This window comes from Neomonachus schauinslandi, chromosome 3, assembly GCF_002201575.2.
Source record: "Neomonachus schauinslandi chromosome 3, ASM220157v2, whole genome shotgun sequence".
NCBI lineage: Eukaryota > Metazoa > Chordata > Mammalia > Carnivora > Phocidae > Neomonachus > Neomonachus schauinslandi.
Genome location: NC_058405.1, coordinates 181,437,756 through 181,455,885, shown reverse-complemented (window position 1 = coordinate 181,455,885; position 18,130 = coordinate 181,437,756). Strand labels below are relative to the sequence as shown.

The following is an 18,130-nucleotide window of genomic DNA, read 5'->3' as shown; positions in this document are numbered from 1 at the left end:
AATTAATTTTTTTTTCTTTTGTGAGAGTTTTGCCGGTTGGTCATCTTCTGCTCTGTAGGTGGGAGGCTGGGTGCCTTTGTTATCCCAGAACTCCGTGAACCATTCATGTTTCCAGTCAGCCTATAATCTTCATTTCTTATATAAATGCACTCTTGTTCCTTCCAATAGTTATGGGCAGCATGAGAAAAATACTAATATTTCTAAGAAAAGCATATGAATGAATGATTTCAGGGGGATCCCGGAGACCGTGGGTACCCAGGACCACCAGGGGTTTTGGTAACTCCATCTCTTCCACTCAAAGGTTTGTGTTCAGTTTGGTTCCTTCATAAATTATTAGGAAATGGGATTTGGGTGCCCTGACAGAAGAGTCTGGCCCAGTATTTCTGTACATTGCATACCTGGTATGCTAAATACATTAATTTTAGCAAGAATATATAATTTACAGGTGCCAGTAGATAGGTGCATCTGAATCATCTCTATGGGCATATGACTCCAAATGTGATTTTAGGATGCAGAAACTGTTATCTCACCTTTACAAAAGTAGGGGTTTTTTTAATTGTTAAACCATTTGATTAAGACCTACTGAGATGCTGCCTCCAAGAAAAAAGTGACCCATATCACTGAGAGAGACAGTGCTTCCCCCAGTTCATGTGTTTGCAGAGCAGGGGCAGCTGAAGAAGGGGGTTCTAGTTTGAGATCCTGCATTTTTTTTTTAATGTCGGGAGAAATCGCAAGAACAGTCTCTTAGTTGTGCTCAACCAAGTCTTACGAGAAGTAATTGTGTGTGAATTTTAAAATGTATGTATATAGTTATTACATTGACATGTGTTGTTGTTTTGGGCAGGCCCTCCAGGGGATCCGGGGCACCCTGGCCGCTACGGAGAAACGGGGTCTGTTGGACCACCTGGTCCTCCCGGCCCCTCCGGTCCACCAGGGGAGGACTGTGCAGGTAGAACTCCACTGGCTCTTACACGCCAGGTTTCCTACATCCTCATCCTCAACTCTAGCTGATACTGAGATCAACTAGGAGCGTTTCAGAAAAACTCATGACTGTCCCGCCCCCCAGACCAAGCATGTTGGGCTCTCTGGGACGTGGATCTAGGTGTCTGCTATTATAAAAGCACCTCCTATTTCTAATGGACAGCTGGACTTAAGAGCCACTGAACTCAAACCAATGAGTGGCTTCCTTGGAAGAAAGCCAGGCTCCTTGGCTGCACCTCAGAAATATTCAGTCAGCATCTCGGGGAGGGTGGGTGGCGGGGAGGTGAGGAATATGTGTGGGTAAGAAGAATCCCGCAAGATTGTCAGTCACAGGCAGATAAGATTTGGAAATGGGTGCCAGGGTAGAATGTTTTTTCAGGTCTTAAAACCCTCTTGGAAGGCTTTCCCTGTCGACATCTGTTCGTTAAAATTGAGTTCCTCTCCTATGTGAAAGGCGCAAATCAGATTATGAATTTAAAAATGTAAATATTAATTAAAAAATTTTAAAAATGAAATGTGATTCAGCCTTAGTTAAGAAACCAAAACCAAAACAAAAGTCCTCACCTCCCCCCCGCCCAAAATCTGCACCCCCTCCAAAAACAAACAAACCAAGCAAAAACACCTTAGAACTCATGGTAATAGTGGAGGAAGAGCCTGGGAAAGAATCCTATTGATAGAGGACTTTGAACTCCTTCAAGTGCTGTGCTAACTGATATTCCCAAGTAAGATTAGGAATAGAAGTTTAGAGGATATTTGCATTCTGTGAACTCAGGAGAACTGATTTAACATGCGAAGAGAGAGTCTTGAATAGATATAATTTTATCCAGTCTGTGTCTCTTGTTATATTTACTGAGAAGGAGTAAGAAGTTTCCTGAGATTCATCTGTTAACTACCAAGTTCTTTAACTATCCCCGATTCTAGCTTCCACTTTGTGGGATCTGATAACCCACTACAAAGGGGGGCAAAGCTTTGTTTAGTTGACTTAACTGTAGATACTGTGGCCTTGGCTTAATTGACCAAGGACTATAAAAGTCATAGAGAGAGTACTCAGCTCGTCAGGAATCATTAGCACCTGGTCTTAGATATCTCCTTTAGGGCTTGTTCATAATAAAATGGGGGTTCCAACAGATTGAAATAAAAACCCAGTGGGAGTAAGCAACACATATCTCTAGCGGACTGAAAACCGAATGTAATAGAAAGACTCTTACTTCCACAAGATTTTTAAAAAGAATTAACCCAGTGGCTTTCAAATCTTGACTACAACCCATTATAAAAAATACATTTTATATTATATTGCATTTACATTGCATTGCACACTCATACATGTATCCACATACACATATGATTAAAATACAAATTTCAAAAGAAAAAAACACAAATTTCACAAAATAATACCTTTTTGTGTATGACATACTATATTTTCTGTGCCACTTTTTTCTTTCGAAAAAAAAAATTTTTTTTTAAAGAATCTTTTTTTTTTTTAAAGATTTTATTTATTTATTTGAGAGAGAGAGAATGAGAGAGAGCACATGAGAGGGGGGAGGGTCAGAGGGAGAAGCAGACTCCCTGCTGAGCAGGGAGCCCGATGCGGGACTCGATCCCGGGACTCCAGGATCATGACCTGAGCCGAAGGCAGTCGCTTAACCAACTGAGCCACCCAGGCGCCCGAAAAAAAATTTTCAATGCTGGCCACAACTTAATTGATTTCATGGGTGGTCAGGGCTGCTATATGCCAGACACTGTAACCCATTTTCCCTGTTGAAAGGTGGTTGAGGATTTTCCACGGCACCAGGACAAGATACCAGGTAGCGTCCAGGTCCATCCAATGACCGTAGGGGTTTGGAGACAGGTCTTAGGAATGACATGAAGACAAGATGGCAGCCAAGTCCACAGGAGCACATTTCATTTAAGTACACCAATGTCTATAGCCTTTATTATACATATTTTATAATCATCTAAAGTATTTACCATGAGATAAGCAGGAGTTTGGAGTTAGATACCTGTGACTGAATCCCAGGCTTGCCCCACTTCATTTAGTATACTGAAATAGATATGCATTTACACTATGGACTAAAAACATTCCATGTTCTACTACATACAAACTGTGTGATCTTGGGCATTTACTAAACCTCTCTGTGCCTCAGTTTTCTCATCCTCAGAGGGCAGTTCTCGTTAGGGTTGAAAGAAGTAATATGTATACAGTTCTTAGAATGTTAGCTATTATTATTACTCATGTGTGGCCTAAATTTTCTGTGCCTTATCTATAAGGTACAAACTTTTTGCAAGGTTGTTTGAGGAGTAAGGATAACGTTTGAAAGTGTGTGTAAAGACCCAGCACATGCACACAATAATGAATGCTGCCAATTTGGCTAGAGTGCCACTTACTGATTACTGACAGGGTTTCAGTTGTCTATTGCCGAAAAAACTACCCAAACCTTAGTGGCTTAAAACAACAACCAGCTTATTACCCCTCACTCTGTGGTTCAAGAGTTCAGGAAGGGCTAAGCTGACCAATTCTAGATGGAGATGTTCCTATGGTGGCAGCCACGTAATGGCCGGAACCAGAACGTGAGGACTGGCTGGGCATCTCTGTCCTCTACCTTTCGTGTAGTCTCATGGCCTCTCCATCCTGCTCTGTACTTATTTAGGCGTCCTTATAGCATGGTGGCTTCAGAGCAGTGATATTGCTTCCATGGTGGCTCAGGCCTGCAATCCCAAGCATTTCGGCTCACAAGACAGAAGCTGAATCATCTTTAATGACCTAACCTTGACCTTATATATGTAGTGTCACTCTTGTTGTACTTCATTAGTCCAAACAATCACGAAAAGCTGTCACATTCAAGGGGAAGGGGACATGTCACCTCTTGCTAGGAGAGCGTCAAGCTCCTACAACAGTGTGAGGGAGAAGAGCTACCATGGCGGCCATCTTTGAAAACTACGGTCTTCCACTGGGAGATTCATGCTCAGGAAGAAGGAGCTGTGAGAAGTGGTCACTCTCATAGGAAGGCTTCGAGCTGTTTTTAGCCAAAGTCCCCAGCAAGGGGGTTGGATGCCACAGGAAAGCAGGATTTAGCTTTGACGCACTCTGGACTCTGAACACACTGAGCATCTCAGCATTCCTTGAGCGTGTGCAATTACCAGCTATTGCACTAAGGTCCTTACGTGAATTATTTTATTTATTCCTCATAACAAGCCTCTGAGGTAAATACAGATGGTTAGAGAAGTTCAGTACCTTACTTAAGTACATGTGGCTGGAGAGACAGAGGCTGGGTTCAAATCCAGCGCCTCTCTGCCTCCCCACCAGCCTAGGTTGCTATGAAAGGTACGGTATTCTATGTCTCACATAGATGATACATGAGTCTGTATTTTTATTTACTACATGTGCTAATATGTTCATTCAGATTATTATTATTATTTTTTTTAGATTTTATTTATTTATTTGAGAGAGAGAGAATGAGAGAGAGCAAGCACATGAGAGGGAGGAGGGTCAGAGGGAGAAGCAGACTCCCCGCCGAGCAGGGAGCCCGACGCGGGACTCGATCCCGGGACTCCAGGATCATGACCTGAGCCGAAGGCAGTCGCTTAACCGACTGAGCCACCCAGGCGCCCCATTCAGATTATTTTTAACCAAATTATCAAAGTGGCAAGATTGAAAAATAGTATTTTTAATTAAATAAAATGCATTTCCCCCCAATAACCCTAAATAATAGGGGAAAAGTAAGAAAATCTGATTCCTCAAACCTGTTTCCATTTGTGTGCTTATTTCAAAGAAGGTAAGGTATTTTTATGGCTGGGATATTAAGTCATTTTGAAGTACTTTTTTTTTTCCCTTTAAAAGTATTTACAGCCTAAGGAAGAATGTACTGGTTTTCATTTCTTCTAAACAAGAGTTTACTCTGAGACATATATGTGGTTTTAATTCTTGATTTCTCTTGGAGGCATGATGGGACCTCCTGGGCCAAGAGGGCTTCCTGGTCATCCGGGATTTCCAGGGGCAGCTGGTATCCCTGGGAGAGCTGAATCCAGTCCAGGAAAGCCAGGGAACCCGGGACCACCCGGGTTGCCCGGAGCCCCAGGGCTGCAAGGACCTCCGGGATCAGATGGTAAAGTGCTCCTCGTTCACATTCATTGGCATTTATGTTGCATGTGATATTTGCAGTGTCATGCAGAAAATGTGACTTTCTAAATATTTTTAAAAATTATCTAATATTTCATGAGCCAAGTTAGTATTGTTAATAATACTAAAAAGTAGACTGATGTTAGATATCATCACATCAGCTACAGCATATGAAAATATTTGGTTGAACATTTAAGTGTGAATTATGAAATTTTGAAAGTGAATATGATTTTTATTTTTTAAGTGTAGTTTTAATTTTTATCAGAGGTACAGATGGACTGCTTGAGAATCAAACAGTTCTATGAAGCCTGTTGTGAAGAACTGCCATCCCAGGCAATCCTTCTCCTGTTCCTTCCTCCCCAGGGGACATTATTTTCACACAAGTAGTTGGATTTTCTGTTATTTGACTTTCTAGTGACCTTCAATGTACTTGTATTGCTATTTCTTAATTTTTTTGAGGGGGGGGGCAGAGGGCGAAAGAGAGAATCCTAAGCAGGTTCCATGCCCAGAATGGAGCCCCATGTGGGGCTCAAGGTCATGACCCTGAGATCCTGACCTGAGTCGAAATCAAGAGTCAGTCGCTTAACCAACGGAGCCTCCCAGGTGCCCCACTATTTTTTTCATTCTTGAGCTTGAGCCTGATCTTTTGACTTCCTTCCATAGAAGATGATCAGATCATCTGATCCCGGAGGTCCCTGAAGCCCTGGGGCTCCGGGCAACCCGGGTGGTGACTAACAACGTATAAAATAAAATTAAAAAAATAAAATAATAAAGTAAAATAAAAATTTCTTCAAGTGTTTCTCTGAAGATACTCATATCTTCAGTTTTCTCCTTCTGGACTCTATACATTTGCCTGTTAGAGAATCCACCCTACGTGTCTCTTTCTCTCATCCTTATTCTTCTTCACCTTTATATTTTTCTGTAACACTTTCTAGTAGACTTCCCCAACTCCCTCTTATAACTCTGCTCCAGAATTTTTCAATTTCTGCTTTCATAATAATTTTTTTTTAATTTCTAAGGGTTTTGTTGTTGCTATTGTTTTAATGTTTTCTTTTGTAGCCATCTGTTCATGTTTTAGGGATGAAATGCCCTCTTTCATCTACTTTTTAAATTTTATAGTTTACTTCAAAGTTTTCTTCTTGCTATGTTGTCAGTTACCTCCAGTTCTGAGGGGTCACGGTTACTGCTGTAATTTTTGAGAAGGAGATCTTAAGATTGAACTGTTTCTTTAACCGGTCATTCGGATTGAGGCATCACTGTTATTCTACTTCAAGGTACCAATTCCTGGGGCACCTGGGTGGCTCAGTCAGTTGAGTATCCAACTCTTGATTTCAGCTCAGGTCATGATCTCAGGGTCATGAGATTGAACCCTGCATCGGGCTCTGTGCGGGGCATGGAGTCTGCTGAAGATTCTCTCTCTCCCTTTCTCTCTGCTCCTCCCTCCCCTGCTCCCATGCACATGCTCTCTTTCTCTCTCTTTCAAAAAAAAGGTACCAATTCCTGAAGTCTGGGAGAGATTTCTCATGTAAATTGTGCTCTTTTTTGCCTTTCCCCACAGCCTGCTTAGATGTCAGCTTTTCAGGGTCTGCTAGGTTCTCTCATATTTTTTTGCTGTTGTTTTCTTTCCCCTTTTCTTTGTCCTGCAGGCTTACGCATTTTTATAATATTCCTGTACTATTTGCTATGTTACTGGGATTTGGGAAGGATAAGGAATTTATTGTTTGTGTTTAATGTCACCTTTAATCAGATGTCTCTGGATTTATATTTTTATGAGCTATGTGTTATGCTTTCTTTCATTTGGTAATTATTCATAACTGGAGGAGAAAAAGATCCTTGTCATACAGTTATTTTGTTTGTTTTGTTGGTTGTTGGTTTGGTTTGGTTTGTTTGTTTTGTTGTCCGTTGCCTTGCTCTGCCACCCACTAAGTTGGGATTGAGAGTAGGATGGCTTTATGGGTGGCTGTGGTAGCAGGAATATGCTGTGACATGTGTATGATCTATTTGTATATATATGTTCTTCTGTCAGAGAGAAAGAATCATGGGGAAGGAGTGGAAACAAGGTGGGCTTGAGAGGAAGATGGGAGTGCAAGAGACACTCCCACTTGTTCTCTAGAAGACATTCCCAGAGACTGTGTGATTCTCTCGCCCCCTTCCCTACTGTAAAGTTATATATTGTAGTGTTGGACACCCTGGGCCACGAGGAATAAAAGGCAAAGTGGGTCCTCCAGGGAGAAGAGGCTCAAAAGGAGAAAAAGGCAAGTATGCATCAAAGGTAGGATTTCCAGAAGACAGCGGCATATGGAGGGTTGGGGGCATTTATGATGTGAGCAATGCGCCATTTCACTTTGATGCGTCATATGCCTTATTTACCCCTATGAGCATTCCTTTTCATTACGTGCTTATGAAATGTGACAGTGCTTATGAGGTGATTAGAGCTTACCAGAAGTCAAGTCCTTCTTTTCGTTTCTTTTTTAAAATCTTATTTATTTATTTTTATTTAAATTCAATTAGCCAACGTATAGTAGTATATCATTAGTTTTTGATGTAGTGATCAATGATTCATTAGTTGCATATCACAAAATCAAGTCCTTCTATCTGAGAGTCTAAAGGAGACACTTGCCTGCTGTGAAATTTGCCTCGGAGTGGTGACTTTTTTCATGAGGTCCTTTTTATTCCTTGAAAAAGCAGAGATAGGATAGTATGGATCTTTTATTTCCCTTTCTCTCTGTGGGTCCATATTTCCCAGACTCATCAAATGTCTCTGGCTTTAGGTTTCTCCACCCTAAAGGTTGTTTAATGCCTTTTTGACCATCTGAGATAGGTGGGTATGAGAGCATAAACACAGCTGAGTTCGACTATCCTAAAGGCATTTCTTTTAGACTGAAAGTCCCAATGATTAGAAAATGCATTGTAGTGAATTATCAATTATAATACGCAATGCACTCAATAGTCCTTTTTCACGTATTAGTTTGTTTATTTGTTTAGAGTTTATGCTCCAACCCATTTTTTTTCCTGTTTCTTCAGTAGAAACTAAATAAAAGATTTTCACACTTTAAAAAATAAGATCGCTTTTTTAAAGTTTCTTTGGTAGAGTTGGATATCAACTTTCCCCCTAGAGTTTGTCAGGATGGGTTTCTTAAGACCCCAAACACCCCATTTGTCTAAAAATGATATATCTGCCCCACACAGACCATGCCTAGAAGCCCTTGCACAGTGCCCCATGCCCTCACGTCACACATTATCAGAACCTTTTGTTCTTATTTCATTTCTGGTTTTGTTTAGTTAAAGGCTTTTTGGGGTTTTATGCAGGAGATATGACTAAGCTGCCTTTTATCCTCTGTCTAGGAAACACGGGGCTCTGTGCCTGTGAGCCCGGTCCCATGGGCCCACCAGGACCTCCGGGACTTCCTGGGAGGCAGGGTAGTAAGGGAGACTTGGGGCTCCCTGGGTGGCTTGGAGAGAAAGGTCACCCAGGCCCTCCTGGAGCTGAAGGATCTCCAGGACCACCAGTGAGTAGCTCTTATCAGTAACGAACTTTCTAGTTGGAAGAGACAGATAGAGATAAAATTCAACTGTCCTTCTTTCTGATGTATGGTGTGATATATATATTTTATGTCTTGAACCTATATATGTATGTATATTAATGACCCAAAAAATCATCTATATTCATTCATTCATTCATTCATTCATCAAACTAATATTTATTGAACACCTACTATGTTCCAGGTGCCGTTCTAGGTGCTGGGGATACAATAAGGAGCAGAACACAGTCTCTGCCCTCCTGGGGACTCCAGGGGTTGGGTGGAGACACACTATGTAACAAATAGATGAGTGTTTATGGATGATGATGATAAAGGCCATCACCATCTAGTGTGGCTTGAGGGGCAGAGCTGGAGGAGATGAACTCAGGGGAGTGGCTGGAGGTTAGGAGGGGCTGTGGAGCATGGGGTTTGGTAGGTGGGTTGGATTTGAGCTTTTGCTCTGGATGACATGGAACAGACAGTGGAAAGTTTTAAGAAGAGAGAGACATAATCTGACATTAGCTTCAAATGGATCACTCTGATAGCGCTGGTAAGAACAGATCACAGGGGACAAGGGAAGAAGTGGGGAGATGAGCTGGATGATGATTACAGTAATCTTGGTGAAATGTGATGGTAGACAGATTAATATGTTGGTGCTGGGTATGCCGAGAAGTGGTCAGATTCTCAAGATGTTTTGAGGACAGTGCTACTAGATGGGCTGTTAGGCTAGACACGGGATATTAGAAGAAAAGTAAAGGCTGAGGCCCAAATGGGGAAGACAGTGTGAGGCGTCGATGTGCAATGGGGGGAAGGAAGCAGTATTATTGGTAATAGTATTATTGGTCTTAAACCAATAATGCTATTATTGGTTTAATAATACTTTAATAATACTAACAGTATTATTGGTCTTAAATTTGAGGTGCCTGTTGGGGCGCCTGGGTGGCTCAGTCGTTAAGCGTCTGCGTTCTGCTCAGGTCATGATCCCAGCATCCTGGGATCGAGCCCTGCATCAGGCTCTCTGCTCGGCGGGAAGCCTGCTTCTCCCTCTCCCACTCCCCCTGCTTGTGTTCCCTCTTTCGCTGTGTTTCTCTCTGTCAAATAAATAAAATCTTAAAAAAAAAATTGAGGTGCCTGTTAGACCAGTCGAGGTGTTGAGTAGGTAGTGAGATGATATTCAAGTAAGGGATTCAGATGAGAGGTCCAAACTCGAGATACAAATACTGGCTTTGCCAGGTTTCTCGTGATATTTCGTGCACAGAGTAGATGGATCTGTTTTGAAATGGTTCGCATCCGCTGACCGTTATAAGTGACTCGAGTTGAGGAACAGCCTTTCAGCTACTTGGCTGCTCAGAACAAAGTCACTGCCCCATAGGGCACTCCTCTGAAGGCTAGACACTGCCCACCTGTCCCATCGTTATTGAAGAGCCTTCATCCCGGGGTGACCTGGAGCCTAACCATCAGCCCCAATGTGCTCTTTTCCGTTTTCCCCAGGGAATGCCATGAAGATAGGGCTCCAGTCGGAAAGCCTGAAGTGAGGGTGACAGTTAGGCTCTCCTTGTACCACCCTTGACACCCGTGCAAAGCACCCTGGCAAAGTCCACTCAGCAAGAAGCTAATTCCTTAATGCATGTGTGTTGAATGAACATGGCTGCAGCTGTTAAGTACTTTGTATTTTATTGCTGCTTTTTTAATTCAATGTTTTAGCATAGTCATTTTTTTATGTTGGTACTTAATCTTCTTAATGAAGAGTATACTGGCTCTAAAATATTTCTGTGGCTTCCTCTTGAGTTGCTTCTCAGGGCTAACATCTTTTCGTGTGAATGACTAGTTCATCCAGGGTTGTCCTGGCTGAGCTTTCTGCAATTCGTTTGCTCTAGGGCTCACCTCTTTGGGGAGGTTCTATTCCTAACGTCCTTTTTCTGTGTCTGATTCTGTCCATACGACTTCTCTGCATTAAATTCATCACAGGGTGGTCATAGTGAGGGACTAGGTCCATAGCATGGGCACCATGAAAGGGAAAATGGTGGAGGGAGAAGAATGGGTAGAAGGAGAGAGCACAGAGGAGCCATGGGTGATCATTGTGGGTGCTCTCACTTCCCCTGACATGTCCTCTCTCAGCATCTGGTCCCTGGCCTCAGCAGCCACAGATGGGTAGGAGAGTAGAAAAAAGAAAAGTAGGTTTAGATTCTTTGCAATTTTTTCTGTGGTTAGACCAGTGCTTTGTATTTATCACCATAGTCTGAGGATGGGGGTTTCCCACCAAGATGCTATAGTGCAAGGCACGGGGCTATAGGGGCACGTGGACCCACCTTCACATCCCAACTATGACATTGGTGAGCTCTACAGTCTTCTTGAGCTTCAGTGCCTCATTTATAATATGGATATAATGACACCTGTCTTAGAGGTTTCTTGGTAAGGATTCAATTCAGCAGTATATTTTGAGGACTGTAAGGTATACACACCAGTGAACAACCAGGGTCAGTGCCCCCAGTGAGTTGCAGAGCAAACCAAAGGTCACCAACTGACATGGGCTAAATCTGATCCACTGGCATGTTGATTTTGCCTCCGTGGTGTTTGTTTTTGTATTATTAATAAGATTTATGGCTACCCTTGAGAGATTGGAAGTTCATTAACACAGGGTCAGTGCATTCCTACAGTTTCCAGGAGCTGAGAGGTGGCCATGCCTGTGGGAGTAGGGCTGGGTGCTCATGTCCCCACGCAGTCCGTCCATCTGCTTCCCTTGGTAGGCACAGCCCCTCAGCCTCTGTGGCTAAAGTCCCTAATGTAGACCATGTTTTAAACAACCAGTACATGCCTGGCAGAGAGGGGTTCTTTGATTGCTGCTGAGATGTTGTGGTTGTATTAACACATGTATTTAGTGATCTCAGATCTTAGAACAGTGACAAGTAGCTCTTGATCCCACAGCTGCTGGGAACCTTTGGCCCAAGAACCTTTTAGACTCAACATTTGTTTCACTAAGAATCTAAGCGCCATGAAGGCAAGATGGTCTGCTGTTATCTGTTGTGTCCTTGTAATGTGTATTATTGAATATTAATCCATGTCAAAAACCTGGAAACCTACCATTTGCTTTGCACCGGTGTCAAGGGTGGTACAAGGAGAGCCTAACTGTCACCCTCACTTCAGGCTTTCCGACTGGAGCCCTATCTTCATGGCATTCCCTGGGGAAAACGGAAAAGAGCACATTGGGGCTGATGGTTAGGCTCCAGGTCACCCCGGGATGAAGGCTCTTCAATAACGATGGGACAGGTGGGCAGTGTCTAGCCTTCAGAGGAGTGCCCTATGGGGCAGTGACTTTGTTCTGAGCAGCCAAGTAGCTGAAAGGCTGTTCCTCAACTCGAGTCACTTATAACGGTCAGCGGATGCGAACCATTTCAAAACAGATCCATCTACTCTGTGCACGAAATATCACGAGAAACCTGGCAAAGCCAGTGTTTGTATCTCGAGTTTGGACCTCTCATCTGAATCCCTTACCTGCCGTTATCTGTTGTGTCCAAGTAAAGCCTGGCACTTTAGGTTCTCAGTAAATGTCTTTTTAGTGAATTCCAAAACAAGTGCTGGCTATCACTTTTTTTCCTTACCAGCTCACCTAAGTCTGTGATCTGACTCTAGTGCTTCAAATTCTGTATCTGCAGAGCATTAGAGCAATTGAGAGTACATTCTAAATCTCCAACGTGCTAACTAACAAACTGCTCAGACTCCCAGGAGCACTCCACCAGCATTGGCCTTCTGGAGTGGACTTGGCTCACAAGCTCAGTGAATGGTTTCATGTGTTGATAGTTTATCAGAAGGACATTATCATTATCTGCCTCTTGGACTGAATACTGTAGCTCTATACTTTGGCCCTGTCTGGTTGTCACTTGTGACATAGCATATACAGGAAAATTAAGAATTAAAGCAACATTCAACCCATATTAGCACTTTATAATTTCTAAAGTTCCTTTCCTGTCTAATCCAGCTATTTCTACTCGGAAATTTGTTCCACCCACCTTTTTGGTGCCTCATAAACATTGTTACACAGTATGCTATACTATAGTGATGCTTCTGGGGGCTTCGAGGGGGTGCGTGGAAATGCTTTTTCTCTACATCAAATGGCTCTCACGCATTTTTGCCATTTGGGTTTTTAAGCCTGTTGCGTACAGTTTTGGCTTCTTCTTCATTCTTACTGCTTAATACTGCCATTATGCTTATCTCTACTGGCACCTTCTTCTCTTTGTAGTTAACTGCTTGTAAAGTGCCCGTTAAGAAGGTAATTAAGCTTGCATGAACATGTTGTTAGACTGTATGAAAATAAGACAAGGTGGCATCTCTGTGAGAGAAGAATTGTTTGCTCAGTCATTTTCACCTCCATCTAAATTCTTGATTTAGAGTTTCTTGATTTTTGAGATCATGGGATGAGTAACCTTAAGCTATGTATGGTGTTCCTGTAGCTGTGTTTACTATGATGCTTGGCCACTCTAATATACTGATGGTAGGTTTCCAGGTTTTTGACATGGATTAATATTTAATAATACATAATGCTTATAAAAACCATGACCCAAATAGTCGAGTCTCAGAGCAATGTTGAGGTCAAAAGATGATGAGCCCATTGGCCAAAATTAGCTGTTTACTTGCTATAGAGAGGAAATATATGAACTATAACAAAGGTTCTTATTTTCCCTCCTCTTGCTCATCAACTTCCCGCAATATCACACACTTGTTGCTAAACCTCTCCCTTCAGCTTTAGTGGCAGCTCTTGTGGCCCTCCTCCTCTTTCCTCTACACTCTACATTAAAATGCCCAAGATAGTTAAAGATTTTATTTTGAGATAAATTTTATTTTTGACCCAAAGAGGTTGCACAATCATGCAGAGAGTTCCCATGGACCCTTCATTCAGCTTCCCCCATGATAGCATACATAACCATAGTACCTTGCCCATACCAGGGAATTGATACTGGTATACATTTCTGTTAAATCTGGTACAGACCTTTTCCAGAGTCCACAAACTTTTAAATGCAGATCAAGAGCCTCATTTTTGTAAGGTAGGACCCATGTTAGAGGGCAAGGAAGAGAATGATACTAAGAGTACCAAACCAGAATCTAGAACAGGTGATTTAGAAGGAAAGAAGAGAGAGATTAGATGTACATGAATAACTTTTACCTCATCAAAATTAAACTGATTTGTTCCTCTTATTTTCACCAAGGGGAAACATGGTGCCTCAGGACCACCTGGCAGCAAAGGAGAAAAGGGTGACATGGTTGTATCAAGAGTGAAAGGTGAGCCTAGTCAATCACGTAGCTCCCTGCCATTCAATGAATGATACAGGAACCATCCTCTTGCATTCATTTCCCTTGTGACCACAGATCAGTTCTCTAAGAGGATTCAGGATTGTTGAGATTGCTTAAAATATATTCCTTGCCCCTCCCATTTCTTGTGAGAATGTTGAGCCTCAAATCCTCTATCCCTTATTTGAAAACATAAAAAACATATCCGAGTCCTCATTATTGTGAATCTGGGTTTGACACAAGACCACCTTTGACTTGCCTACTGTTTATCCAGTGCATTATAGCATCCTGTATTAATCAAGACTATTTTGGTCAAGACAGAAACCCAGCTTGAAGTCATTTTAGAGAAAAAAAGTAATTTATTGACTCACCCAAACAAAATTTGAAGCAATAGATGTAGGGTTCACACTGGGACGGCTGGATCCAGGAGATTCTTCCTGCATTTTGCATCTTTCATTACACCATCTGCATTTCTCCCCAAGACTAGCTTTCCTGGGCTGTGGGTATGCTGCCCTTCCTGCCAAAAGCTCCAAGTTCTTACAAAAAGAAAGAGAGCTCTACCTTCTCAGTTCTAGTTTGAAAAAAAAAAAAATCAAGAAGAAGTGGACTAGGCTGGGGGCAGTGCACAACCACAGACTGCCCCCCCCCCCATTCACCACTGCCAGGGGATGGGGCACCATATTTGGTGCCATACAAGCAGGGACAGATGCTGTTGTGACTGGTGCCTCCCCACACAGCCTCCCTGGCAAATAAGAGAGTCAGTGGGTTTGGCAATTGTCATTCTCCTCTCCGACTTTTGCTTGGTTGTCTTTGCGTGACTGTAGTCGACTGAGACACTCCGAGGCGTCTCTACCAGCCCGCACAGAGGCAAGGTCATTGTTTTTATCTTTGTCCTGTGTTTCCTTCTACTTCACCCACTGCTGAGAAGGCTTGAATATCTTTTGGCCTTTGTTTCCAGGGCAGAAAGGAGAAAGAGGTCTTGATGGGCTCCCAGGATTTCCAGGACAAGAGGGACAACATGGTCAGGATGGACTTCCTGGAAAAAAGGGGGATCCAGGCCCCCCAGTATGTATCATTCTTCTTTGGCTATCGAATTTCCTTTTCTTATATGGCCATGAAGCTTCTCTTTTCCCCTTCTCAATTTAAAACTATAATGCAGTCAGTGTCAACGTGCTAGAAATCAGAGTTGCCTTCTAGTGACTGCCACGGAAAGATGATTGTTATAAAAGGTGTGACATAATTGCAGATGGTCTGAAATCCTGAGTAATGGTTTAGTTATAGCAAGACTCCCTGTCCTGTCTTCGGTCTTTGTATCATTCTCATGTTGTGTATCTGTTTCAGGGGCCCTCACATCTACGAAGCCCCCAGTGACCTCAGGCCTGTTCAGTTAACTCTATAGGACGGAGGATAGAACACAGGTCCTGATAATGACCTTCGGTTCTGTCCCCAGATGAAGAGGCACATGAGGGGAGGTCGTAAGCAAGGGAGGGTCAACTAGTGCAAATCCCCTGAATTTTTACATATTGGCTGATGGGAAATCCCACTGACAAGTGATATTTCTGCATTTTTCAAACACGTTTTGGGTGGAGACCATGTGTAGGTAACGCAGGTCATAAGAAAAGACTATGAGACATGATCCAGTGCTAAGAAACTTAAAATATCTTGGGTACATGAGGCATTTTTGATTGCTTGCAATGTCACAAGAACTGAACGAGGTGTTTCGTGCATATCATCAGTCTTCTGAAGAGCAATTCGCTTCCAGATTTTACCATCAGAAATGGAGGCTAAGGGTATGTTACTCCAGGTCACCTACCTATCAAGTAGGCTAAACTAGAGTGAAAACCCCAGTCTGTCTTACGCCAACACACTTGCTGCTTCTGTTAGACATGCTCCCTGCCATTGAGAGCATCAGGCCTTCCTTGTCCGTGAGAGTCCTGGAAACTGTTCATTCCTTTGGAGTGAATGAGATGAGCCCCACATGGGGCAGACGCAGGGGCAGCCGGGGCTTGAGAGGCTTCTTTTCCACCAGAGCACAGCTTGCGGGGACCCCACGGGGAACTTGCCAGTTCCAGGAACCACTGCTCGAGGAAGCCCCAACAAGGGCTCCACAAAGATCTTTCTAGTTTTCCAGACCAGGTTCAAGCTTTGCAGCGGGGATTGATTTTACCATAAGCAATGCTGCCTTGTGATGTACTTGACACCCTGTTTTTATGAAGTTGCCTGAGGAACAAAACTAGACGGTTAAACAAAGGTCAAATTCTTAAGCAGGAGCAGAAAGTGTTTGTCAGCCCTTGGCCTGCAGATGTGGAGGGTGGTAGAGTCTATCCCTGTGTCTCCTCATAAGAATACAGGACAACAATTTCAAATACATAAGAACTTATTTGTTCAATTTGTAAGCCTTCTACCTCCCTCAAATTATATATTTCTGTATTTCATTATTTTGGTATCAGAGAGTTGTTCTCACATAAAATTTCTCAAGTGTATTTAATATATAACACACACATGGCTTTCTGTATTTGAGGCTCAACCCCCCCCACCAGCATATAAGTGTTTGTAAATATTTATGTAAAATATGAATAAGAAGCTGAGTTAATCATTTAAAATTATGTTTGCTCTTGAGTCTCCTAGAATTATGAGGTTTTTCTATGTGTTTCTATAGCTTATGACAATGACTGCTTTGAACTCATGGACTAGCAAAGATTGCTAACTGACTCATGATGCAAACATTCCCAGGGGGATCATGAAGACGCATTACCAGGTGATGAAGGGTCTCCCGGACCGCCAGGCCTCCCGGGCAGAGCAGGACCTAGGGGGCAACCAGGTCTGGGATTTCCCGGCCCACCAGGAGAGAGAGGGCCACCAGGAGCTCCAGGCCGCCCTGGCGAGAGGGGCCTCGAGGGCTTGAAGGGTCAGAAAGGTAATTTTGAATGTTTTGTGTTACAGAATGGCAAGGGAAATAATGGAAGCTAAAGTGATCCTCTCTCCTGGGCAAAGTTATTATAGCTATGGCTAGAACCACTAAATAACATTCCTTCTAGCTGCTGTTCAAACCTTGATTGTTGTCTAACAAATAAAAACATTATAGCACAATCAATATTTAAAACAAATTCTTAAAATACTAAAATGTCTTTGTTGCTGTATTTGTCTGGCATACCAAAATTGCCTTTCATTCATTTCTCAGTACCAACTCGTGCAATCTGTATCAAATTTACATACATATTCAAAATATCTATTTGTTTACAGTCTTTTGAGACAGTGCGGTGTATCTTAATAAAAAACACTAATATTTCATTTTAAAAATACATCATTGTCCTTGAAAACCCATGTGTAAGCCTTCTAGGAAGAAAAACAAAGAAGGGATTTCAAATATATTTGACAGTTATCTGAATTTAAACAGTAAAGTGACTTGCAGTATTAGAGTGGAAAGCTTTTGGAAAGGCTGCAGAAAGATTTATTTAAGATTTTTTTCCTTTATAATATGTACATATGCCTTGGGCTACATTATTAATTGTGAAGTGTTAGAACTGAGATAGTATCATTGGTTCTTGCTTTGAAAACATAGGCAATAATTTGGTCCTCAATAAGGCTTAAGGTTATGGTTCTGGACCCATCAGAATCTAACATTATTTTTATTCAGTTGATACATTTTTGATTTGAGAGCATATGAAGCAATACATTATAATCCATTTGTTCTCTTATAAAAGAGAAATATTCCATTTCAAAGGGGGAGGGAACCAAGAGGCCCAAGCTTTGGAGTCTTCCTGTCTTCACCAGCGAAAATGGGGGGATGACAGTGACCACAGTGCAGAGTCATTAACAAAACCAAGAGACGATACATGTGAAGGCCCAGATCCATGGCAGGCCCTCCGGAAATGGCTACTGGCATTAATACCTCACCGAGTGTCCTCATCTACACAGGCCTCCCACCCCCAAACCAGGAGTCCAGTCCTCTGAGCTCACTGTTGGATGTCGCTCCTACATCAGGATTTGCTAGGTCTTCCGATTCCATTGTATTGGGTGTCACTGGGCCTGTCAATACATTATTTTTTTTTTCTAGGCTATTAAAACTGAAACTTCTTGGGATTTTTCTTATTCCCCTTATGTTCATAGCTGTCTGACAGTTGAAGCTCAGATTTCAGGACCCATCTTTTAGAAATTCAGAATAAAGGTAGTTCAGATGATCTGAGAACACTTGGGAGTCTTCTTTTCCCTTGAAATCCACATATAC

The 18,130-nt window shown here is 42.4% G+C and overlaps 1 protein-coding gene across 1 annotated transcript in view; it reads left to right on the top strand.

Annotated features, from left to right (window-relative positions):
- The window catches only part of COL4A4 (collagen type IV alpha 4 chain), a 103,936-nt gene that overhangs the window by 40,559 nt on the left and 45,247 nt on the right, over window positions 1–18,130 (top strand). Inside the window, exons 17-24 of the mRNA XM_021682955.1 lie at window positions 232–301; window positions 845–949; window positions 4,920–5,084; window positions 7,264–7,353; window positions 8,444–8,607; window positions 13,821–13,893; window positions 14,861–14,967; window positions 16,636–16,819. Of these exons, the coding sequence (XP_021538630.1) occupies window positions 232–301; window positions 845–949; window positions 4,920–5,084; window positions 7,264–7,353; window positions 8,444–8,607; window positions 13,821–13,893; window positions 14,861–14,967; window positions 16,636–16,819 (958 nt within the window). The remainder of the gene's footprint in view (window positions 1–231; window positions 302–844; window positions 950–4,919; window positions 5,085–7,263; window positions 7,354–8,443; window positions 8,608–13,820; window positions 13,894–14,860; window positions 14,968–16,635; window positions 16,820–18,130) is intronic.